This window comes from Convolutriloba macropyga, chromosome 13 (assembly GCF_964194025.1).
Source record: "Convolutriloba macropyga chromosome 13, txConMacr16.3, whole genome shotgun sequence".
NCBI classification, from domain to species: Eukaryota; Metazoa; Xenacoelomorpha; order Acoela; family Convolutidae; genus Convolutriloba; species Convolutriloba macropyga.
In genome coordinates this window covers 4,844,535-4,869,585 of record NC_134480.1, presented here as the reverse complement: position 1 = coordinate 4,869,585, position 25,051 = coordinate 4,844,535, and the positions used below count along the sequence as shown (strand labels likewise).

At 36.9% G+C, this 25,051-nt stretch overlaps 1 protein-coding gene across 3 annotated transcripts in view; it reads left to right on the top strand.

Annotated features, from left to right (window-relative positions):
- The window catches only part of LOC142351451 (arf-GAP with coiled-coil, ANK repeat and PH domain-containing protein 2-like), a 50,982-nt gene extending 27,328 nt beyond the window's left edge, over nucleotides 1–23,654 (top strand). For all 3 annotated transcript variants that reach the window (XM_075403464.1, XM_075403463.1, XM_075403465.1), the window contains 8 exons: nucleotides 4,076–4,375; nucleotides 7,718–7,982; nucleotides 12,531–12,735; nucleotides 14,746–14,861; nucleotides 15,605–15,714; nucleotides 19,765–19,935; nucleotides 22,083–22,173; nucleotides 23,332–23,654. In XM_075403464.1, coding sequence (XP_075259579.1) covers nucleotides 4,076–4,375; nucleotides 7,718–7,982; nucleotides 12,531–12,735; nucleotides 14,746–14,861; nucleotides 15,605–15,714; nucleotides 19,765–19,935; nucleotides 22,083–22,173; nucleotides 23,332–23,441 — 1,368 coding nt within the window. In that variant the 3' untranslated portion in view covers nucleotides 23,442–23,654. The remainder of the gene's footprint in view (nucleotides 1–4,075; nucleotides 4,376–7,717; nucleotides 7,983–12,530; nucleotides 12,736–14,745; nucleotides 14,862–15,604; nucleotides 15,715–19,764; nucleotides 19,936–22,082; nucleotides 22,174–23,331) is intronic.
- Nucleotides 23,655–25,051: the final 1,397 nt, after the last annotated feature.

The window sequence follows — 25,051 nt, the reverse complement described above, 5'->3', positions numbered from 1 at the left end:
CCGTTGGTCATAATTTAAAAATCTTCTAATCGCATACAATTTCTTCAATTGAATATAGCATTGTTGGCATACTGAATTTACTTGTTTCGCGAAGGTCATTGTTTCATCAAAAATTATTCCCAATAACTTTACGCTCTTACTCGTTTGTACTGATTCGCCCATGACTTGAAGACACTGCAAGGGGGTATTCGATGACTTGGGTTTGAAAACAATCGCTTCAGTTTTCTTTTTGTTTAAACTAAGATTCTGATTTGTACATAATTCAGCTATGCTATCCATTATTGAAGTATGACTGTCGCCGTTTGCATTAAAAATAACTGTGAATCATCAGCGTAGAAATGATAGTTTATCGAATTTTCATTTAAAAATTGATAAAGCGGAGCCAAGTACAGCGAGAAAAGTAACGGTCCCAACACTGATCCTTGTGGCACTCGGGTTCTGGATTGTAATATATCGGAAAAAACGTTATTGATTAAGACTTGAACACTCCTCTCTCGAAGATATATAAGACTCGAAAAACTCGAGAACGGTTCCATTTATGTTGTAATAACTGTTTAAAATTTGCAGAAGGGTTGTGTGTTTGACTGTATCAAATGCAGCGCTAAAATCCAAACATATCATAAAAACGGGACATCTACCGCTAATTTTTTGATATATAAAGTTCGCGCAAAAGAGCAGGCCGGTTTCCGTAGAATGTCCAGGGCGATAAGCAGACTGATTTTTTGGCCAAAGATTGTTTCTTGATAGGAAAGATTTCAACTGTACTGACACAATTTTCTCAACTACTTTTGACAACACGAGTAGATTCGTTATTGGCCGGTAGCTGTTTACACTTTCCGGGTCTAAGTTCCGTTTAAGCAACGGCTTTGACGCCAATTTTGAAACAGTCTGGGAAAAAACCAGAAGTCAGAATGAAGTTTACTATATAGCACCAGAAGTCGGGAAACTTTTTCATGAAAGCCTTCAAAGCATCTGCTGTAACAATATCTGCTGGTGAGCTTGAGTTAGAAAGCGATGAAACTGTATCGATCAAACAATCATTGTCAATTCGTTTGAAAAAAGACCATTGCTCACAAGTGCTATCAGATACTTTCCTAAATGAGCTCTCCTTAAGCTCAAAGGCTTCGATGATGTCACGTATTTTCTTCTGAAAATGGGCATTGAAGGATTTCGCTATGGAATATGTACATGATGCTGCTGGTAACCCATTGGATCTGTGATTGATCAAATCATTCAGATTGTTAAAAAGTATTCTCGAATTGCTGTTGTTAAAATTCACTGTGAAAAACTCATCTCTTTCGCGCGAGCACATTGCGATATTTCAAAAGTTGCGCTTTGTATAATAATTCGTTTGTTTCAGATTTGTCCAGTTTAATTTTTCGTTCTAGTTTCCGTTTCTTCCGCTTTTCGATTAAGCATTCAAAATCAAAGTACTTTGGCTTCCCAACTTGTTTTTTTTACCGTGCACTTTGCATATTGTTCTCGTTTAACTCGAATAATGTCGTTCAGACGATTAAAACCAATATTGATGAGTACATGAGGATCAAACTCTTTTACAATTTTAGCACTGCACATAAAGTTTCCAAAATCGTTAACGACGTCCATCGTATATTGATTCAGGTCTGCTTCTCTCCACGACCAAAATGTCTGTGAACTAAATGTTGTATTCTTGATAGATGCTGGATTAGTTAGCAGATCAAATAGTAAGCCATAATGATCCGAAACAAGTGTGTTATCGGTGTTAAAGTCTTCACAGAAATTTACGTCATTGCTCAAAATGACATCAAGTTCATTCCCATTTATATGCGTACTTCCAGAGCTGTGTTTGACCAAATTGAGTTCTTCTATACACGAGATGAAAGATGAAGCAGTGGGATTGGGTTTGTTTAAGGGTATGTTAAAGTCACCTAAAATGCAGAAAAACTTGTACTCCAGCATAAACTGTGAGACCGTATCATTGAATTCAGATAAAAAATCTTTCACCGATGTACCCGGAATACGATAAACACATAACAGACAAAAAGTTGCATCATTGAAGTTCATTTCAAGAACTCCATACTCCCAGATTGAAGTCACATTCTTACAAACGTTTTTCACTTTCAAAGTTGACAGATAAAAAATTCCAATGCCTCCGCCTTTTGTTTCTCTATTAACATAAGAAAACGAGTAGTTTTTTGGTTTCGCCAGATTGGAGAAATACAAACAAGAGTCCTTTAGCCACGTTTCTGTTATCACCATGATTGAAATTTCATTTGCCAATAGATGAGCATGAATCACGTCAATTTTATTACACATTGACCTCGCATTCCACAGGCAGCACTTCAGATATAAATTGTTATCACGAGAATCAGATACCCGGTAAGGCGTTTTCTGATTTAGTCATGCCGAAGAAGTCCCGATGTCCATATCATTTACGTTTTGAAGTGTTTTCATCCATGCCCTTGCTTCATCGTTAAGGAATACCTGCGTAATATGACGTGTTCGGGCCATGTCGAGGAATCTCCTGCAATAGTTGCCTGACTTTCCGGTAAAATTATGTAGAATGATTTCAGGTCACTTCTTTTCGATGGAAGTTCCCTGCATCCATGAACTGTTAATCCACTGTCAATGCAATAAGTAGGTAGAGTTTCCTCATTTACATCATTTGACAGTCGACTGATAAAATAGTGTCGTCTAGGCGGATTTCTAGGCTTCATTTCTACCCCTTTGACTGACACGTTAGTGTTGCATGAACCTGTCACAACTGGTACTTTAACAGGCGATAATTTCCTTAGTTTACGTTTCCCACCAGCTACATCAGAAAAATTTGAAGAAACACTATCTCTTCGCGTCAAGCGGTGAAACAAAGGATTACGGCTCGACTGAGCTTTCGGAAGGGAAGTACTTGCAATTCCGGCAACAGCTTGGGCGTAACTACTCATTGTCTGATCATCAGCATTTGGACGCTCGCTCCCATTCAGGGGATCACCATTATCCACAATAACTGTACTCGGTTTGTTTTGTTTCTGAAAGCGATTTGGAAAATTCGTACGCGTTTGAACGTTTTCACATGAGGGTTCTAGAATCAACAATTTCCCTTTCATGATTTTTACATCCTTTTCAATATTGTGAGTTTTTTTAAGTTTCTCCAACATGGATTGAAAAATTGAAATTGTACGTATCTTCACACATTCGGGGCATTTCCAAAGCATTTGTCCACATTGAAGTTGAGAAGGAACACCAAGACAGGACGTTTTGATAGACATTCCTCCACACAGGTAGCATGAGATTGTGTTGTCATTGCTCTCAATAGGTGATTGACAGCAGGGACAATGAGAATATTGACGGGGGTCACCACAGCTACCTCGCGAATCATTCAACATATGAAAATATTCTATTTAATATTCTATTTAATATTCTATTTAATATTCTATTTAATACTTTTAATTTAACTTAGAGTATACTTTTAATTTAACTTAACAACAGGTTCTCAAAGCAAAACAAACCCGGTTAACTTTATGGCCACATAAGATGAGCGAAAAAACTAAAAGTGAAAAAACTAATTTTGATTTCAATTGTGGTCTTTCCCATTATAGCCCCCCCCCCTAGCTTAGTAGTCGGATAGCCTATGGTCACCCGCTATTATGGTAAATATATCATAATGGGGAGGGAGGGCTTTAATGGGAGACCCCAATTTTTCACACCTCATTTCACAACTTTCCAACGGCCAGTTTTTGAGCCATCCGGCATTTTAGCTAGTACTAACGAGTTAAGTTAGCTGCATGTTATATTTTATTATCACTTGACCACATTAAATGCAAGTCTAGATGATTTGATTGCCCATCGCCAGACTAGAACAAGCGTAGTTGTAGCGAATTGTAGTGCCTAGAACTGAAGAACTGAACGCTGCAAAATTGTTTGCCATTACCAGTTCATCACTGCGAGAGAAACTATTGATACGAAGTATCCGATTTTGAAATTCTTATTATGAAATCTCAATTAAATTATTGCATGTCTTGAAACATTGGCTAATAATTCTACATGCTTGAATCAACGGATTTCTTGAAATTATTCAGACAATTTTTGTTTTATTTAGAAGGAAAGTGACTTCAAAATAGTGACTGAAAGTTTGAACAAATCCTGGCTAATCAGGAACAAAAAGGACGATAGAAAGCACATTTTGGAGCTACAGGGACCGGCTGACCAGTACTCCTCTTCTAGTAGCCATGGCAACCAAGGTTCCGCCAGTGGGAGTTCGAAACATACCTCGATGTTGTTGCAAGCAGAATCAAGAGCTGAGGGATCTCTATGGCAAGATGTGATATTTGCAACAATTCAGAACTCTGCTTCAAATTCACCCGCGCCTCGAGATGCGGATAACAGTTCCAGTGCAGCGGTAAATTTAACGTTTTAAGGCTCCTTCTACCCACCCCCTATAGACTATTCGCTCCTTATGCGGTTTTGGTTCGCATCATTCGTCTAATAGGCGCGAAGCGATAGCTGGGGCCACTATTGGCCTTCTATTAGTTTTTTACGACTTGAAGAGGAGTTGGATTTTTTTACCGGAAGTACTTTTTGTTCAGACGGTGTTTTGACCTAAAAAAGAAAGTAAGTGAAATTGCAATGTGAGCTAATTTGTTCTGAGCAAGAGAACTTTTTTGCTCATGTTCCACTTTCAAAAGTGTTTTTGAGAGAATGGCGGATATAGATAGACGTTTTTTCGTTTTTGCTTTGTTAATAGCCGCCGTCAGCCTCTCAACTACTGTTATTTAGTGGCTCTCCTTTTTTAATTTGCTTTACCTTTATATCGTTTTTACATAAGTCACAATTTTCACGATTGACTCGTGACTTACCTTACCCACTGTTTCTACTGAATGGATTTTACATCCATTCTCTCAAAAAATTCCCTATATAGTGAATACGGTCAATTTCAAAAGAGGAAAATGAAATGGAACGGGATAAAGCCCGGTGATTAAGTCTTAGTTTATTATGTTATCAAAGTTCATTAGAGCAATTGCTAGCTAACATTAGTATTAAGCTTAATAGTTTTCATTTTAGAGGCTGAATTTAGTAAATTTCAGAGTCTAGCCAAATTTGTAGAAATTGTGCACCAATTTTTTGCCTTAATTATTTGAAATTAAGGAAAAATTGTTTCAGAAGTGCAATTGCAACTATTTTAACATTTTAGACAAAATGTTTCATGATTCAAATCTGTAAATTCTATTTTCACTGTTTTATTTTGATAAGTGGATGATTGTAGTTTCTAATGATTGTGCCATATTAACAAACAGTTGTTCTACTTAAGTTTTGGTTGATTTGTTCAACTTCAAAAATTTTGACGATACCTTTTTGTTACTGTTTTTTACAATGCGTCCGTACACTCCTTATTTTAGCTTTTGGCGGTTTTTTATGTCTCGCAAACTATAGTTTTTGTGCTCTCTTTTAATGAGTTGTTGAAAAAGTTCGAGATTTTGAGAATTTTATCCGTTTTCTCTATATTATTTCCAGTTTCTTTTCGTTTGAAGTTGATTTCATTTCATAGCATGCAACTCAAAGAATTTGTTAAGTTGCTATTTAATTTTTGACTTAATTTGCGACTGAACTTATTGATGTGTGTTCTGTGAATTTGCATGGAGATAGGTTTTGATAATAAAAAATTTTTTGCCTTTGAGTTTTGATTTGTTAATTTTGTCTTTTTAATAAATTTTAAATGTTGCTAGAGTTTGAATTGAATTTACAAAATAATCTCCAATGACAAAGACTTGTTCGTTAATTGTTTTGAAACGCTTTGATTCCAAAAAGGCATATTTTTATTTTTCGCAAGATCTAATTTTAAGGTTTCAGTTTTTTACAAATCAGGGTCGCAGAGTTGATTGAAGATTTCAAACTCTTGAGATAAGCTTTTTTTGGAAAAGCTGTCAACTCGGTCGTTTTTGAGTCCTTCAGGTTGTGTATCTTAAATGTTTTAGCTCTTTTTCTGTCAGCTCTGTTTCTATTAATACAAAATTTTGGAGATTTGAGCTTTTGCAGTAAGTTTTTCCTGTCATGATCTCTGTGTAGTTTTTAATGGTTTCCGAATGACGATAGAATTGTTTTTGTTTGCTTTCATCAATTATGTTAGTGCTGATTTAAACTCTTCTCAATACGACCGGGGTTTTAAATTCATACCTAATATTTGTTGCGGCAAGCAATAATTATTTTCAGTCAAAATGTAATTGTTTTGGCTGCATTTACGTTTTTTTTTTTTTTTTGGAAAATCCATCGCTTTATGTCTTCTGTAACTCATCCGACTGTTTTTCATGATTTTAGTTAAGACCATATGACGTAACGATCAGTGCAAATCTGCTTTTTGTTCGTTCATTCATTCATGCAATTTCGACTGAATTGGACGTCATTTTTTACGCTTAATGGAGCGAGATTTTTTAGTTGATATTCTTGATTAAGTTTTTGGTCACAGCTGACTTTTCTCTCTCAAATGACTTTTTCTCTCACAATGATTCTTTTTCAATTAATTTTAAGAAGATGACGTCACTTGAGAGTGCGTCACTCTAATTTAAGATTATTTGAATGCTGTTAATAGAATCAGCGATAAGCTATACATATTCCTAATCAAAAATGACATCTCAGCAAATAAAGGAATAGAAATTTTTTCGGTCTTTTTGTGTGCAATCTACAAAGCTATTGCTGCTATTTTCTGCCAGCTATGTCTTTTTGTGCTCATGAAGTTTTGTTACTCTGTTTATGGGTAGAGCCTGACTCTATAAGTTTGCACGGAACAATTGCAAAATTTTTCCAAGCTTTGTTTAATAATTTTGTTTTTCTCGCCATGCATGCTATATTTAGTCGAGTGGAGTGATAGGCGAGAGGAGGGCGTTTAGGTCACATGGCACTGACTAATAGCCGTCGTCAGCCTCCCAAAGGCTTTTCTGGCGCTCTTTTTTTTTAGTTTGCTTTACCTTTGATCACATTTTTCGTTTTAAGTGAGTCAATACATTCACGTTTGACTCCTGACTTATACTCACTGCTTCGTCTGCATGGATTTGAATTTATTTCCTTCGTCGAATTACGCAATGTAGTGAATACGCTCAAGATCAAAAGAGCAAAATGAAAATAAACATCATAAAACGATAAAGCCCGGTTATCAAAATAACCGATAACCCAATTGCTGGCTGTAATTACTATTAAGCTGAATAGTGTTCAGTTTAGAAGCTGTGTTAAATATGATTTAGAATCTAATGTGAACTGTTCGCCTAACTTTAACTCTTTTGACATTAAGAACCAATTTTTATATTTTTTTGTTTTAATCACGATTTGCTGCAAGCTGGTCAACGACGGCTCTTTCCGGCATTTTACCGGGTATTTTTGATGGTTCAATCTCCGGTCTCTGTGAAGCAATATATATCAGGTTTTGCTCACTTTTAGACATCACACCAAGTTGACCCTTGCCTGACCCATTTGGCTGAATGGTAGTACCACGGATGGAAGTTTCAGAGACAAAAAGTGCCCATAGTCACCAAAAAAGAGCGCAATATTGCTGATGAAAAGAACAGTCTGAAATGTTGGGAAAAATAAAGAAAGAGTACAGCTAAGAACAGACCGCTATGGCATATTGCTGTTCAGCAGCAATTACATATAATGAAATTAGAAAAAAACTGGTACACTTTCGTATGCTACTCTAGCATCATACACGTTATTGTTTAGTTTATTGAGGCTTTGAGTGTTTCTTTTTTTGTTTCAGAGTGAGTTAGTGTTAGTAGACACAATAATCAAGCCTGAATTCTCTTACACTAGTCCCATTGAGGAGTTCTCTCGATTCGAAGAGAACAAGTACTGTTGTGACTGCGGAGGACTCGACCCCTCTTGGGGTGTGACTCCGTTTGGCATAACAGTCTGCTCCAGCTGTGCACAGGTGCATAGGACTCTCATTACAACACCAAATGTGGGCGGAGGAGGAGCAGGTGGAAAAGGCGGAAAAATAGCTAATGGAAGTGCGCCTGACACTGGTAAGGATATTGAATGTGGTTGACAATGGAATTGCACCTAGGAAAGCACCTATTTCAGATTTTCAAATGCCCTGAAATGAAGTATTCGATGGCTAAATCTTGTTTAATTGTTTTCAAACGAAGTTTGTAGCAATTATATTAGTCCTGTGGTCTTTTTAATAGCCACGAAGCGATAGCTGAGGCTATTATTGGCATTCTCTTGTTTTTTTTTACAATTCAAAGAGCGATAGCGGCTATTATTGGGGACATCGTATTGGGGCGCTGTCTTTTTTATAGCTGCGAAGCTGTAAGCTGAGCGTAGCTATATTGCGGTGCTCTTGGTTTTTTACAATTCAAAGAATTTTTTAAGATGTGTTCACACATTTTTCAACGACTTTGATCGTTCAAAACGGGATAAACAGGTAAAGCCCAGCGGGCATTAAGTTTCATTAGAGGCCCAAAGTGGGCTTCAGTTGTCCTTCAAGTGCTGATAGTGGTGCAGCTGCTGGGACGGCCTTAATTTAAGGTTAAAAGGTCATTTTTAGGAGTTTTTTGGCTCAAAATGGTGCAATTTTTCATGTTTTTGTGGTTTTTTTGAGTTTCTTTGTTTGAGTAGTCTTATGTTGAAGTTTTTAAAAGTTGATTAAGGTCGTTTGCGACACAAAATTGCTTGTTATGACCATTTTATGAGCAATAAGTTTTGGTACTACAAACACAAACTCGCGAAGGGATACTAATTTTTGCAATTTTTTTTCAGGTTTTTAAAAATTTTTTGTCATTTTTTGAGTTTTTAGCCCTAGGTGACAAGAAACCTCCTCTAGAGTTTGATAAAGGGTTTGATGATAGATTACTGCATAGTTCTAGTGGTAATGGAATGGTTTTCAACTTTTTGCCATCATGAATTTTAGCATTTTTTTTTACAAATCTTGCAATTTTTCATATTTTTTGACATTGTCATTATTCAAGTTGTTTGAGTCCCAGGGACCAGAAAACCTCATTAGCGGCTGGATAATAAGTTACTGAAAAATTTTTAATTGCCATGGAATAGGTTTCAACTTTTGAATATCACAAATTTTAGCAATTTTTTTGACAAAACTCGCATTTTTTTCAGGTTTTTGAAAATTTTCGTCATTTTCAGTTTTTTCAGCTTCAAGGAGCAGGCAATCTCCTTTGAGGTCTGTTAATAGGGCACTTCATAGTTTCTAGTAACAATGGAATGGTTTTTAACATTTTAGTGTCTCGAGTTTTAGCATTTTTTTTTTTTTTTGGGATAAAATCTGCAATTTTAAGGTTTCCTAAAGTTTTTTGTCAGTTTTTGATATTCGTCCATTCTCAAGTGCGATAAAACCTATTACACGTTCTGACAAAAAAGTTATCGCATGGTTTTTAGTTTCAATGTATTTGTTTTCAAAAAATATAACCTTTCGACTTTTGGAAGTTTTGATAAAATTTGAAAATTTTTTTCAAGTTTTTTTAAAACATTTGTATTTTATTTATTTTTTCTTGTCTCAGTAGACAGGTAACCTCATCCAGTGTTTGATAGAATGTTATTAAATAATTTTTAAATGCCAGGGGGCAATTGAATGGCTTTCAACATTTCAAAAGGACGAATTTCTATTTTTTGAAGTTTGAAATTTTTTCTAAAAATTATTGCCTATCGATCTACGAGCCAATGAGTTTTTTAAAGCTTGGAATTGGGTTACTGGATAGCCTCTAGAGACATAGAAATGATTCTGAAGATATTTATATCACGATTTTTTGCAACATTCTCTGATAATTTACAATTGAATTCTTTTTCTTAAATTTTTTGGTCATTTTCGAGTTAATTATCGATCTTCAAAGGCCAATGAATATTTTTTAGGTCTTGCAGATATAATACTGAACCGATTTCAGTAACGAAAATTGATTTTGAACATATTTTTGAAATAGGTAGTTTTAAAGGGAATAAATTTGCCTTAGGTTTGAAAGCTTCGAGTTTTATCAATGAGTATATTTTGTTTAGTTTTGATTCTTTTAATTTCTCAATTTTTTGACATGATTTTGTTTGTGTTCTGGCTGGCATTGTTCAATTGATCGGCTGGTCAGGTAGAGTACCTCTGAGTTTTCAATTCAATTCTTTGAGTTGTATTTCAGGACTTGTCCTGCTATGTTTTTTTGTTTCGTCGTCTGACGCTCTTTTTTCGTTTTACATTTGTTCACACAGCAAAGCTGAAAGTCAAATTTTCTGCTTGACTTCTTCCTCTCACTAACGGCATTTGCGCGCGTGACGTCATTTCTCACTCGCTTTAGTGAAAGTTTTTAGGTTATTTGCGTGATTAGATTTTGATCATACGTGACTTACCTCACTCAATAAAATGACTTTTGCACTTTAAAATTTAAGTTTATTTTAATATAGGTCCCTAATAAGAGGCTTCTGTGGAATGAATTTAACAAGCTTTACGAATTTATAGCTGAATGTTTTTTAGCCTAGTTTTTTGAGCGGCGTCGATTTTTTTTCAATTTAGATCTGTATCTGTTTCTATCTCTATTACATGGCACGCAGGTCTATTCTTTCGCAGCTATTCCGGCAATCTGCCGGCTATGTTTAAGATCTGTTCACACATTTTCATGATTTTTGAAGTCAAATTGGAGTAGTGATTTTGGTCACGCCGAAACAGGAAGTCGAGTGAAAAGAGAGTGGTTTTGCGGCGCAAAATTTTTTTGATCTAATTTTAAAGTAGAGTGAGAAAACGTTGTTTGAACAAAAATTTGCTTTCTCGCTAGTGGTTTTTTGTTCACATGCGGCAATTTTCACTTTGATTTTTAGTTTTTTCGAATTTTTGGATCGGTTTTTTCTAAATGGTTTTCCAATCCATTCATAGTTCGTTCTAGGTCTAGTTTTTTGTTTAGTTATTAAAAATTTTTTGAGTTGTATGTCAGAACTTGTCCTGCTATGTTTTTTTATTTCGTCGTCAAGATTTTTGTTACGACCATATGACGTCACAATCACTTCAAATCTGCTTTCTGTTCATTGGTTTATGCAATTTCAACTGAAATGCGTGCTTGACGTCTTTTTTTAGTGGAGCGAGTTTTTTGTTCATTTGTGTGATTAAGTTTTCGTTCACACGTGACTTAGCTTACTCTCAAAAATGACTTCCTCAATTTGAAATTTTCTTTTCTTTTAGTTCCAAGAAATAAGGTCAATTGAGTATATATCACTCTAATTGAAGGTTATTTAAGAGCAGCAATGAGTTAATACAAATTTTCAATCAAAATTCAACATCTCAGCCCTTAATGGAGAAAATAATGGTCTTTTTGGTCTGTCTTTTACTACTTTTTTGAGACTGCAGATTTACAAAGCTATAGCGGCTATTTTTTTGGCAATCTGCCAGCTATGTTTATGCGATTTTTCGTCTGACCCTTTTTGACTTATTGTCTTCAAAAACAGGATAAACAGTTAACGCCCCGATTGCATTAAGTTCTCTTAGAGCTTTACGCCTAACTAGTCTCGAAGTATGCGATTCACCGAAACTGTTTTGAGACGAATAGGCCCTTCTGATACCACTTCTCTGAATACTATTCGAGGTGAAAAAATTGCTTCTGCTATTGCATGTTTTGGTTTGTTTTTCGATTAAGAAGATAAAAATTCAAAACCATATAGTTCTATCAAAACTAATGAAATTAACTTCTTTGCTAGTTTTTTTTACAGCAATGAACTTTCTGAGAATTGCACTAAGTATTAAATACAGTTAACTTTAAACTGTGAGTCAATCAAACAGACAAAAGAAAGTATTAAAGTTCCCAAAGTCTCTCAAAAGTTGCAAACAGAGACCGGATGAACTGATGGAGCTACAGCAAAACCGGCAATGAGAAAAAATATTTTGACTGTTTATGTTTATGTTGGTATAACAGCCTCATGCTCTCGTTAACAATTTTTGAAAAATTTGTCTCAACCAAAAAATTCATTCAACCAAAAAATTCACAAAAGGTTACAGAGAAATTGTGGTTCCTCTGAAACATCTTTTTCTATTTCCTCTGTTTGTCAAACATGAGCTATAAAACAGTTGCCTTTTTATAGCTCATGTTTGTATAGCTCATGTTTGTAAAACATGAGCTATAAAACAGTTGCTCTTGAACGAAGTTTGAAGCAATTATTGTAAACATGTTGGGCGTTTTTGTGCAAATTTTTGCTTGACCGTTTGGACTTTTGCGCCCTTGACTTTTTGCGTTTTGAGCGATGTGAGTTTCTCTTTCATTCAACATTTCAAGCAGCTGAACTCAATTGGCGGCTTTTTACTACAAAAGGTCAAATGAAAAGCATCGAAATTGGTGTATTTTTTGCTCTTTAAATTTTTTTAGTGTGTATAGTGGTATATAATAACCTCTAATGATGTCATTTGAAGCCCTCTTAAGTGAATTTAGTTACCCTCTCCCTCCCCCTAATTGTTTTGAATGAAAACTATCAAATGAGTCAAAAATAACAACAATTGTACGTTTTTGGTAAACCTTCAAATATTTGCACTGCCGAGTTAAACTTAGATTACTTATCGACAGTTCTGACTTGCAATTCAGGATGTCTGGTTTTCCCAGGTGACAATAGGCGAAGTGCTACAGTCGTGCCTTCTGTTTCTTCCCGCCCTGACTCGTGTCTGCAGAGGGTTCTCAATCTGACATTAGACGAATGGAGACCAGAAGTGGCTGCCCTGATGAAGTTGCTAGGCAACAAGTTTGCAAACAGTATCTATGAGGCACACAGGACTAACGAGTTGGAGAAACCGTCTTTCGACAGTGACATGTACGATAGATATTTACTCCAAATTGATGCTTAGATCAACCGTATTCCTGTATCTGGTATCTGATAAATGGTTACAAAAGCAATAATTGTAGCCGCGTGTGTCTTTGTCTTTTATAACTGCAAAGCTGTAAGCTGATCGGAGCTATATTGCGATGTCTGTGGTTTTTTTTTTACAATTCCCCGAAACTTCTGAGGGGGCGGTTCTTGGTCTTAAAATTTTGACGCCCTCGGTCACCCCCCATCACCCACCCCACCCCCCTAGCATCCCTAAGCCGCAGCCTGGTTACTACCGAAGCCAACCGGTTATGTTTTTAATCACGCTGGAGTACTAAAGGGAGAGAAAAAGCGATAATTCATAGTTGAAATATAGTTTGAAGCGTGATTATTCAGATCACATTTTTTTCACATGAGGCACATTTTTTTCAAAGCAATTTTTTGTTCACATGCGGCAATTTGACTTCTGTTTTCAGTGTTTTTTCTTTTGTGTGCTCATAAGATGATACATATTTGTTGTAATAGCGCTTATTTGAAATTGCTTGAATTCATAAACGGGCAGCTAATCCTTTTTATGACTTTGACACTATTTGTCATAAATTATTGTCAGCAATGACAGTCCTTATTGGTTACTTCTTTGTTTTCCTGCTATGTTTTTTGTTTCGTCATCTGACGCTCTTTTTTGTTTTACATTTGTTCACACCTCAAAGCTGAAAAAGTCTCTCTCAAACAAGAGAGACTTCTTCCTCTCTCTGACGGCATTTGCACGTGTGACGTCATTTCTCACTCTTTTTAGTCAAAGATGGTATATCATTTGCGTGATTAGACTTTAAGGATCTAATGTTTCGCCCCCCCCCCGGCTTAATGAGCATAAATTTTTTATGACCTCCAGGCGCTGCCCCCACGTGCTATATAACAACATGTATTTTGTAACTGGGGGTCATAAAAAAGCGTGGATGGGGGGGAGGTGAAACAGAATAAATCCAATTTTGATTATACTTGACATACCTCACTCAATAAAAAGGCTTTTGCACTTTAATTTGAATTAGTTTAAGGTCAATGGAACTTAAATGTGCAATAAAGGTCCATAATGAAGAAGCTGCTGCGGAATGAATTTTAACAATAAATTTATCGCTGAATGTTTTTCACATAGCTTTTTGAGTGGCGTCAATTTTTTTTTCAATTTCTATCTTTCTATTATACGGCACGTAGGTCTATTTATATCGCAGCTATTCCGGCTACATTAACCTTTTTCAGAATGTTAGGCAGCTAATCGTAATAGCGGGCGCTGAATCTGAAGTTTATTAGAAGAGTTGAAATCGAACCTGCAACCAACTAAATATTTTGTCCGAATTTCTAATGTATTTTACTGTTTTTCTAGTAGATAGCTAAAGAAAGAGATAGTTAAACAAGCTATTATTGGGCTTCTTTCTGTTTATTCTGTCAAGATTGTTTTTACGACAATGTCCACTTTTGTACAAAACTTTTGTTCACCTTTAACGCATTTGTTCAACGTAGTTGTGTCCGTGACGTCATTTTTCACTGGTGAGTGAGTTACATTACTCTAAAAATGACGTATGCCAATTCTGATTGGATAATTCTGTGTCAACTGGGGATAAATTTACTATCATTTGAGGGCTATTTTCATCAACAATTTATAAATTAGTAAAAAATTTTTCTTAATTATTTTCAAGGGGCCTGGAATTATTTTGAAAATAAGTAGAATCAGTGCATTTTGAAGCTAAGCTGTTTTTTCTTTTGGTTTGGTCTCTCTCTTAAGCGGCTCTCTATTGGTTTGTCTGCATAACGATATAATCTTATAAGATTAATGTTAGAAAAATGATTATCGAAGTTTTGATGAACGTTAAACCAAATAAGTCTTTTGTTCGATCACCTCTGTTTACATATGGAAGTTGTTATGCTCACTGTTGTTATGCTCTCTTTAAAAAGTTGAAAAAGTTACGATTTTTGCAACGTTTGCTGCAACTTTTTTAAAATCTTGACATCTGTTTATAGGCCAACTCGTGAGAAGTGGATAGTGGGCAAATATGTAGAGAGGAGGTTTGTGAGACAGCTGAGTGATGCACAGTCATTTGATCCGAGTCAGAAGTTATTCTCAGTCGTCAATTCAGGTCTGTAGATGTCATTAATTTGAACTTAGTTGTGGTGCCAACCGGTAGATTATGTACCCCTCAGCCGACGTCAAACTCTGCAGAAATATTGTTTTTCAAAGGGGGAATTGAGCCGCTGAGTTTGTTTCCATATTTCTGCGTAGACTTTCTACTGATAAATAATTAAATTATGGGTTTTAATAACTGAGTTGTGATTCGATAAAAGCTTCTGCTTTCATTTTTCAAGACCGGTGAGCCATTTTTGAGTAAATTATTGAACGAATTTTTGGTACTCCTGTCATTCGTTCCTACATAACTCATGTCTAAATAGTAGGTTAAGTCAAAGATAACTTAAATTCGTTGATTTCTATTAATTACGTGCCATGGTCGTACGAATATTACTAGCTTTTTCTCAATTATTGTAACAAGTATCAGAGGTTATGCCTAAGCATACTTTTTTATTCCATCTTTGTTGAAAATTGTATAGTGACTAAATCTGACTTTTTCGATCGAATTCGCCACAGAAGTTTGAGTAATTAACGTCGATTTCTCGAATGTGAAGTTTTTGAAAATTTCAAGCAACTAAATTTTTATTGCTATGGTTTGTATCGCCTAGTATGCGATGGGATTAGATATTGTTATGAATGTTTTAAAATAACAATTACATATGGCGGGGAGGGACCTTCCCGAAAATTACGAGCCCAGGGAGGTTCCTAATAAGAACTTGTGTATTAAAGTAATATGAGATGCTCTGTGTGTTTCAGAGAGCTGTGACGTTGGTCTAATTCTTCAGTACATCTCACAAGGAGCAGATGTGAACTGGAAGAATCCCAACTGTGACTATCGAACATCTCTTCACAATGCTACATTCGGAGTAGGTCTTTTTTCCATACTTGAGGTCTTTGCAGTGGTTGCCAGATTTATCTGTATTCTTTACCGTCAGATTTTGAAACTTCAAAGTTCGTGTTTCGCGCAAGCTTATGTGAAATTGCTGGAAGTCACAGAAAACTGTTGACGTTTATCGGGAACCACGTCATGTTACGCCAGAATTTTGAAGTGACTTTACCAAGAGTCACTTAACTTAAAACACGCAATTTGCAAGTTTCATGGAAGTTAACTTCTCTTTAATTACTCTCAAACAAAATTTGTAGCAATTATATTAGTCCTGTGGTCTTTTCATGCAATTTTTTTCTTGACCTGTATTTCGTCTGATCCATTTGACTTTTCGTTCTCAAAAACGGGATAAACAGTTAGCGCCCAGAAACCTGCCCGTCCACCCTCCTCCAACCCGGCGATAGGGCCCCCTCTCGTCCAGCTCTCAAGTGAGTTAGTCCCCCCGCTGCGCTCACCTCATGCCCCTCCAATTAAGCTAAAGCTAAACCTCACTAAAACTTTAGCTAGCTACTGACGAAGCCAGCCGGCCGTTTGAGAGCGATTCACCCGGCGTGTGTCGGTTGTTTAATTGCTCTCAAACGAAGTGTAGCAATTATATTAGTCCTAACGTTTTTTAATGCGATTTTTCGCTTGACCGATTTTTCGTCTGACCCATTTGACTTTTCGTCCTCAAACACGGGATAACGCCCAGCGGGCATTAAGTGCTCACCGAGCCTTTCAGCTCACTAGTCTCCAAGTAAGCGATTCACAGAAACTGTTTTGGAGACTTATACTTATGGTGTAAAAGGCGGTTCTAAGAGTTTTGACCCCCCCCCCCCCCACAACACCCCCCTCTCATTTCACCCCCACCCATCCCCACCACTGCACATCGTTCAGGCCGTAAGGGCCCCCTGCAGCCAAAACCCCCTCCCGCCGTTGCCCGACCCACCCCCACCCCACTGTAGCACTACCCCCCTCCACCCCCCGGGCATCCCCCGCTGCGCTCACCTTACGCCCTTTCAATGAAGTTAAAGCTAGCCTCACTAAACCGTGGCTAGCTACTGACGAAGCCAACCACTCGCCGTTCGTTTGAGAGCAATTCGCCCGACGTTAGTCGGTTATGTTTATATAAAGGAAAACTTCAGGCATGGAAATTTTTGGCGTTTCAAAACTTGCACGCGCATTTTTTAGCAAGGTTACGCGACTCTAGCTAAAGTCACTTTGAGATTCTGGCATACATCTGGAACCGCTCAGCCGTCCTCCTAATGCCTGATTTCCGCATTAGCCGTCCTCCTAATGCCTGATTGACGGAATCTACGCCGTCTAACCTATACAATAACTACATTCAGTCAACACTTGTGTTTGCTGATCGATTATGCTTAACTTAAATATGTAGTAAACTGATCCGCATAAAATTTGCGAACTGTTATTAGATTTTGAATAAGTTCAAGAGGGCAATAACAACCGTGTGATAATGTCTAATATCTTCTGGCGAATTGTTGCTGACGATCAGTTAACATTTTTTTAAATAGCCACGGTCAGCATTTTTACTCTAATTTGAGAAAATGGTGTTTGAACACAAATTCACTTTCTGTTTAGTTGTTGTTTGTTCGCATGCGGCAATGTGACTTATTTTTGTGTTTTTGAAAATTGATTGAATTTTTTCTAATTGGTTTTCCGATCCATTTGTAGGTCATTTTTTTTGCTTAGTCAATGAAAATTTTCCGAATTTTAAGTCAGGACTTGTCCTGCTATGAATTTTAGTTCGTTTTACCCACCGATCACGTTTTTAGCTTTACATTTATGTTTTTCGTTTTCATATGCGTTGTCACAATCTTCAAGTCTGTATTTCAACTGAATTTAGGATTCATTTAGCAAATTTAAGCAAACACTTTTAAGATGCAAAATTGAAGAAATTGGAAAGAGCCAATAAAGACCGAACATTACGACTGTTTAAAGACGTGGCCTGGTGCATTAAGTCGTCAGAATTCTTTAGCGTCTACTGATATCTGGCATTAGTAGTCAGATTTTTGCCCTCAAATTTGTTTATCGAATCTAATAAAGTTGCTAACCAAATAGAACATTTTTTGACGCTTAGAAAATATAAAGTTGTCGTCATTTTTTTTATCTTTCCCAAATGTTTCAATCCCAACGTCGTGAGTGGGGTCAACGGCGGCTATTTGCCGGCTATGTTATGATTTTTCTATTTAATGGTTGCTATTATAATAGCTTACAGATGTATTCTGTGCCTTCTCTTTTGAAGGTGAGTTTTGTTTTTCTGCAAGTTTCTTCTGAATGAAAACTCCCTCTCCATTTTAGTCTCATGTTAGACAATAGCTCTTGCTTTTTGTTTTTTTCCTATTGTATACTCTTAGTCGACTATGGTGGTCATAATGTTTGCTATAGTTTGAACAGGTTTGATAAAGTTTTGGTTTTGGCAGGTCTGTATGGTCTAATAAATGGTGTAACAGCGTAAATATACAATTTTAGGGGCGTTAAAATAGTATTCTAATACATTATGGTTCCACAAAAATACGTACAGCTTAATTTTTGCTCTTTAAACGTTATTTTTGCTAAAGACCTTTACTCTGCGCTAAGGCGTAAAGTAATGAAGCTTTAAACGTGAGTTCATTCTCTTTTTTTCCCGTTTACACAAAAGATGGTTAAGCTGCGCTGTTCTTTTACTATTTGCCACGCAGCTTCGATTCGGCACATCCGATTTTACTGGACTAAAAATAAAAGCAATTTAGCTTAAAATCAAAATCTAATAAACGGCCCGCATGCATACAAATGATACCAAAAATATTAGCAGGCTCGCGGCATCTCTAGCGAAGGCATTGTCCGAGTTCTGCGAAAAAAAATGATAAAGATAAAAAAAAGATATCTTGACAAAAATGCAAACAAAAATCAGCTCGGTTAAGCGCTACTTATTTTTTGGGATTCAATACAATCAGATTGGCGGAAAGAGTTTCAGATTTTCAAAAAGGCCAACGGTTCTAGTTCACTTGTAAATTTGAGAAATACGAAGAAAAATTGTATAATCAAGACCATATTTTCAAGATGATTGTTCTTGTGCATGAGTCAAAATTTGCCACCAAAATCTTCAAAGAAAAGGAGCGGAGATGCTTGAATGGTCATAGAATAATTCCACTCTGAATCGAATCGCTCTCCTTTTTTAGGCGCTCTCCTTTTTTTTAATTTGCTGTACTTTTTGATCACGTTTTTCGTTTTACATAAGTCACGATTTGCACGTTTGACTTCTGAATTACTTCAGTCACTGTTTCAACTGAATGGATTTTAAAAGCGTTCTTTGAGTTACGCATTGTGGTGAATGCTGTCAAAGTCAAAAGAGCGAAATCAGAAGAGACGTGATAAACCGATAAAGCCCGGTCATTAAGTCAGAGAATTAGGTTATCAACGTTCATTAGAGTGTCTGGTAGCTGACATTGGTGTTAAGCTTATTAGTTTTCAGTTTAGAAGCTGAATTAATCATAGTTTTAGAATCTAACAAACTGCACGCCAAATTAGAAAACGTTTTGACACTGAAAGAAAAACAGGAAAAAATTCGGTCAATTTGCTTTTTTTTTCTTTTTGTTTCAATCCCGATGTTCATCAAGCGCGTCAACGGTGGCTGTTTTTCGGCAATCTGCTGGCTATGTTTTGATTTTTTTAGCGCTTTTTAAGAATTCTCTGGGTGTCCTAACTTTTTGGCACCTTGGTGTATAGAAGATATTTCCGAGTTGCTGATCGAAGCGTTCTGTATAATTCGCACATTCCAATGACTCGGCGACCAAAGCTACTTCCTGCAAATTAAAATAAGGGAATTTGGCAATTTTTTGACTTGAATCTTTCGAATTCAATCGTTTTGATACTGTTAGATTTATTGCTGAAAAAACTTTTGACAAAAACTTTTGCATCATGCCATCTTTTAAATAATTTGTTCCGTAAAACAATTTTTGATTTGTCACTCAGTGTATTTCGTTACTACGCATTTATGTATGATGACATCTTTTACACAAGTTTGGGGTGTAAAACTACTGCTTTGTTTCAGGGCAAGCTAACGTGTTGTGAGCTCTTGATCCAGCAAGGAGCAGACATCAACAGTTTGGACGGTCTGGGAAGAACTCCCTTGCACTACGCGTGTGTTAACAGCAATCGAATGGTCGCTTGTTTGTTGCTAAATCACGGAGCAGACCCACACGCTCTCGATTCGGAGGAAAAGGTATTCAATTTACTAATTTACCCAAACTTTGTATTTTCTGTCTTACCTTGTTTAATTGCTCTTGAACGAAGTTCATAGCAATTATTGTAAACGTGCTGGTCTTTTTTATGCAAATTTTTCGCTTGACCATTTTGCGCTTTTCTTCTAGAACATTCTTTTTGACTTGTCAAGTGACTTTTTCACGCTTTCATTCTTCATTTTTGAGTGATCTCTATTGCTCTCACTCCGAAGTAAAGCTTGTTGCTAATACAAAGTCGGTTACAGCATAGCAAAAAACAGGGTCTCATTGACGAGTGGTTAGTGCATCTGGTTATGGATCGAGAGGCCAGTGATGCGAATCCCGGCGGGGGCAAATGTTTTTCTACCCACCTGTCGTTCTTCCGACATTAGTCGGTTTATGTTTTATACTTGACTCTAAAGAGCATACACAAACATTTGCAATAGCAACGAATAGTTGAAAACTTTTAGCAAATAGTTTTATTTTAAGACAGAATTTGTTTTAATGGACTTGTTGAAAAGCATGCGGCAATAGATAGAGATCAGAAATAATGCGTTATTTAAAGAACAAACAACAGGTTTTAAAGAATAGATAACAAATCAACTCGAACAATTGATCAAAAGTGTCATAAACCACCTAACGTCGGACAAATTGCTTTCGAACGACATGGGGACAGTTTAATTGAGACGGGGTGGATGATTTTTATGGATGCACAAAATCTGACTAATGAGGGGATCCAGCTCCCAACCTCCGGCGCCCGAGACAGACATTAACCAGTCGGTCGTCAGCGCATTGCGCTATCCTATCTTACAATCACTGCTGTTTTAGCACCAGACTTAATTTCTGAATGAGAGCAATTTAGATCATGCATAAATTGCCAAGTCAAGCGTGAATAAAGCACTCGAGAAGTGAACTCAAAAGATTGTTCAAGTAAAAATGGTCAAGCGTATTGAAAGACACACGTACAATAATAGCTTAAACTGTGTTCGATGAGCAATTGATCATTGAGTACAAGGCAACTCAAAATAACTTTGTGGATAACAATTCTGATTTCAGAAATTTTTTAAGAAATCTGAAAAGTTTTTGATTTTTTTTTGCTTTTGGTTCATTTTGTCTTGAGATTTCAAATTGAATGGCTACAAATCAGTCCAGATAGCGTTTTTGTCGCTATCATACAAATTTATTTCGATGAATTTTTGAACAATCCTTTGTAATGCGTTTGGTAAGTGTTTTTATAGCTGTAACTGAGCGAAACTATATTGTAGTGTTCCTAATTTTTTACAATCCGATGTATTTGAATTGTGTTAGTGCACTGTCTTCTTTAATAACTGTGCACTTTTGGCTGTTTCACGTCAACGAGAAGTCAAATTAGAGTGGTAGTTTTAGTCAAATTAAAGTAGTATTGGGAGTAAAAAAAGCGGGAAGATTTTGGGCGTGATTTTTTTAAACTACCTTCAATGTGGAGTGAGAAATAGTGTTTGTTTCATCAATTTTTCAGAGGGATTTTTTTTTTCACGTGCGTCAATTTGACCCGTTGTAGTATTTTTCTCTTGAGTGCTATTAATATAATACATATGTATTCTAATACATATGTATTTTCTGGCAATCTGAAAACTACGGGATTAAGCTTTTAATAGCTCTCAAACGAAGTTTGGTGCAACTATATTAGTTCTGTTGGTCTATCTTCTTTCGTGCGATTTTTCGAAGAAAGACGTTATAAACAGGTGGAGTCCGGAAGGTATTAAGTTGCACAGCGGTACTCATAGCTTTACTAGTATCTGAATGCGCGAAGCATATCACGGAAACTGCCGAGAAGGCAAATGATGTTTTTTGTGGTTTAGATCTCCCTTGCTCCACCCCCCCCCTCCCCACCTCCCTCTCATTCCACCCCTAACCCAGGACCCCCCAGCTGCGTTCAACACTTTCAATTAAGGCGCCCCCTTTTTCTCAAGGAATTCGCCCTATATTAGTCGATTATGTTTCAAGATCTTGTAGAATCCCAAACCAGAGTTACGCGACTGTTTCTAGTATTTCTAATTTTTCTATCATCGATTTGGGGCAGATAATAATTTTCACTGATAAGTTGTGAAAATGTTGTTATCGCAACACGAGCTGATTTAATCGTAAAAATGACGTTTGCTGTGTTTAGACCCCGATGGATGTGGCAACAGAAGCACAAGACAGAGAACTTCTCTGTGTTCTTAAGATCTCACAGGCTCTGCGCAAGTTCCAGCCCATAGGTACTACTGACTCTGTATTTTTTTACTGTCAATGTAGGACAGTAGATCGAGAGACAGTAAGGACGCTAAATTTACTGATTCGGCCGATTAATAAATTTTTCTCAAGTAGGTTATAGTATTCTGAATAAATTATGCCACTCAAAAAAAAACAAACCACTTGACAGGTCATCGATAGGTCCCACTGTACATAGTCTCGTTATGAGCAGAAGCAGTTCTAGGAAGGGTATGGCTTGGGGGTAAAGATTATTCTTGTGCAGACTTTGTAGCTTGTAAAATGTTCAACGTTCGCCCGTGATAATGATTGGTTGTGATTGTGTCGTGTGCCAAGGGTAGGCACTTTGACACCGTTATTTGACACTTTTACTAAATCATGCGACCAAATTAAAAAAATGGGTTCGATTCTATAGGAAGTCATCTAGTAAGTATATAGCAGACGAGTCTTGAGGAGTTGCAAACGACATTCCCTCACTAAGCAGGGTGGGGGGGGGGGGTAACAAACGAAAAGGTTCATGTATTGATTCAGCCAATTAGGTTTAAGGTTTGAAGAACAGAATTTTAATTTTATTGCGTGTCACATGTGCTATGTTGTGATATGTCATGCTAATATTTGGTTGTGATTGTTTCATATCAAGTCTCAAAGGTGCAGCAGCGGTTGCTATGTAGGACGAGACTTTAAAAAATTGTATTTTAAGCCTTAATAAAGAATAGAGTTTTCGAATATGCTATCTTTTCCGTCTGTGCCCCCCCCCCCCCCAGTACGTTATGCTCCCCCCATTTACAGAGCACGTGTCATTACATGGTAGATCATTATGTAAAAATGTGCGTCTGGGGGTGCAAATAATATGCACCCTAAGCTGGGGGCGGTAACAAATGGAAAAGATCCCGAATCTGTTTGCGGTCTACTGTTTCGCCACATTAGTTACCTTGAACCCTACGCCATACCTAACGACCATGCCACAGGGGTGCCTATGTTGTAATAATAAATATTAATTTTGCTTCTAAGTAATCGCAGCGTGACAGAATTAGACGTTTCAATCAGTAAATGATAATCAAAAGCCTTTTCCCGACTGTCCTTTCTACTATCCTTTCATTTGAGGCGTTTTAATTTTAAGCGAAATAGCAGAAATATGTTTTCATCGGTGAAGCATTTCGTTTCAGAGGTTGACACCAGCAGGTTCGCGTCGAGCTCCATGAGCGCCAGACTGTCCAGAATGCCGACCAGGAACAAAGTCACCCTGCATCACACCTCGAGTGGTCATATTCTCTAAAAAGAGAGCACAACAGAAACACTTCAGCGCCATTAATAGTCGTCACTCGATTTACAAATGATTAGCTAAATGAAACTCAATTTGACAAACAACTCATGCTCGTTTCTTTAATTGATGGAGTAGCTAGTTAATTTCAAGGATTGGATCTTTTCTGTATTGACAACCAACCCCACCCCCGCCCGAACCAAAGATCAGTGGGTGTATTTAAGTTATTTTAGTTGCAACCCCCGAGCTTACGTCGTTCAATTTTTTTGCTCAAAATGAGTGGCTACTTATTGGAGGGGGGTGGGGGAGGGGAGGGGGTGGGTCCGATCTGAGGTAACAACGGAAAAGATCAAGATCCGGATTTGTTTGCGTGCCTTCAAGGTAAATAGTAGCTAGATAAGTAGTATAAAAAGCTGACTAAGGACAACCGGGGGAGGGGGGTTACTGTATTTTCTAACGCAATTTTTTCTGCCCCCCCCCCCCCCCCGTTGTGTCTTTAGTCAGCTTTTTATACTACTTAGAAAATTAGATGTGGGAATGGAAGTATGAAAAAAGTAAGAACTGGAATGTTCTATTGACTGTTATTGTTGTAGTGTAATGGTAATTATATTTAGATATTTAATTTGTCACATAGATCAAATCATTTTAATTTTGTAATGCCAGACCTAGATGTTCATTCATACCATAATGCATTGTTATACTCTATTTATCCGGTTAGAGTTTTACAACAATAAATGACAGAATTTCCTCCGTTTTTTATATCTTTCGCTAAATCATATGAGAGCAAGCTGGAAAATCTAGTATAATCGGAAAATAATAACAGTGAGAGAAATAGTTTTTCATGTGCGAGTTGATTAATTGCTCTCAAGGAAATTTTATATCTATTTTATATCTTTGACGAGATCATATGAGAGCAATCAAGTTTGTTTGAAACAATCAAAAAATTACAATTAGTGGCCAATCTTTATCGTTCAAACATTCTGCCACCAACGGCGGACTATTTATGCGATGCTGGTTTTTCTCCGCACCATGAAAATGGAAATATAGTATTATCGGAAAATCAGAAAGTCAGGAGTAGTTTTATATGTAGAGTTGATAACTGGGATCTTTTCCTTTTGTGCCTCCCCCCCCCCCCCCCCCAGTACGTTTTGCGCCCCCCAGTTACAGAACACGTGCCATTACATAGCAATTCATCGTGTTAAAATATGTCACGTGAGTCTGGGGGTGCAAGGCATATGCACCCATTAAGCTGGGGGGAGGGGGGGGGGGCAGAAAAGGAAAAGATCGATAACTGAATTGTGCAGAATTGAAACAAGGCAAAGCCGAGTTGAAACAGTCAGACTGCAATCAATGAAGCATTGAAAGTAGGTCACAGGTTGTTTTAAACCACCTAACGTTTTAACTAATCAAGACATAGCGAACTCTGATGCAAGGTTTATTCGAAAACTTGAGAGGGAAACCTAATATGAGCTTTGTACTGTCGGGTTTGAGTACTGCTGAATCTTCATTATAGATGATAACATATAACTATAAATGTTATTATTAATAATATTGAAATGTAGATTTTAACGACACGGAGTTAATACTTTTCTACATAAAACCTCACGAACAATAGCAAAGATTAA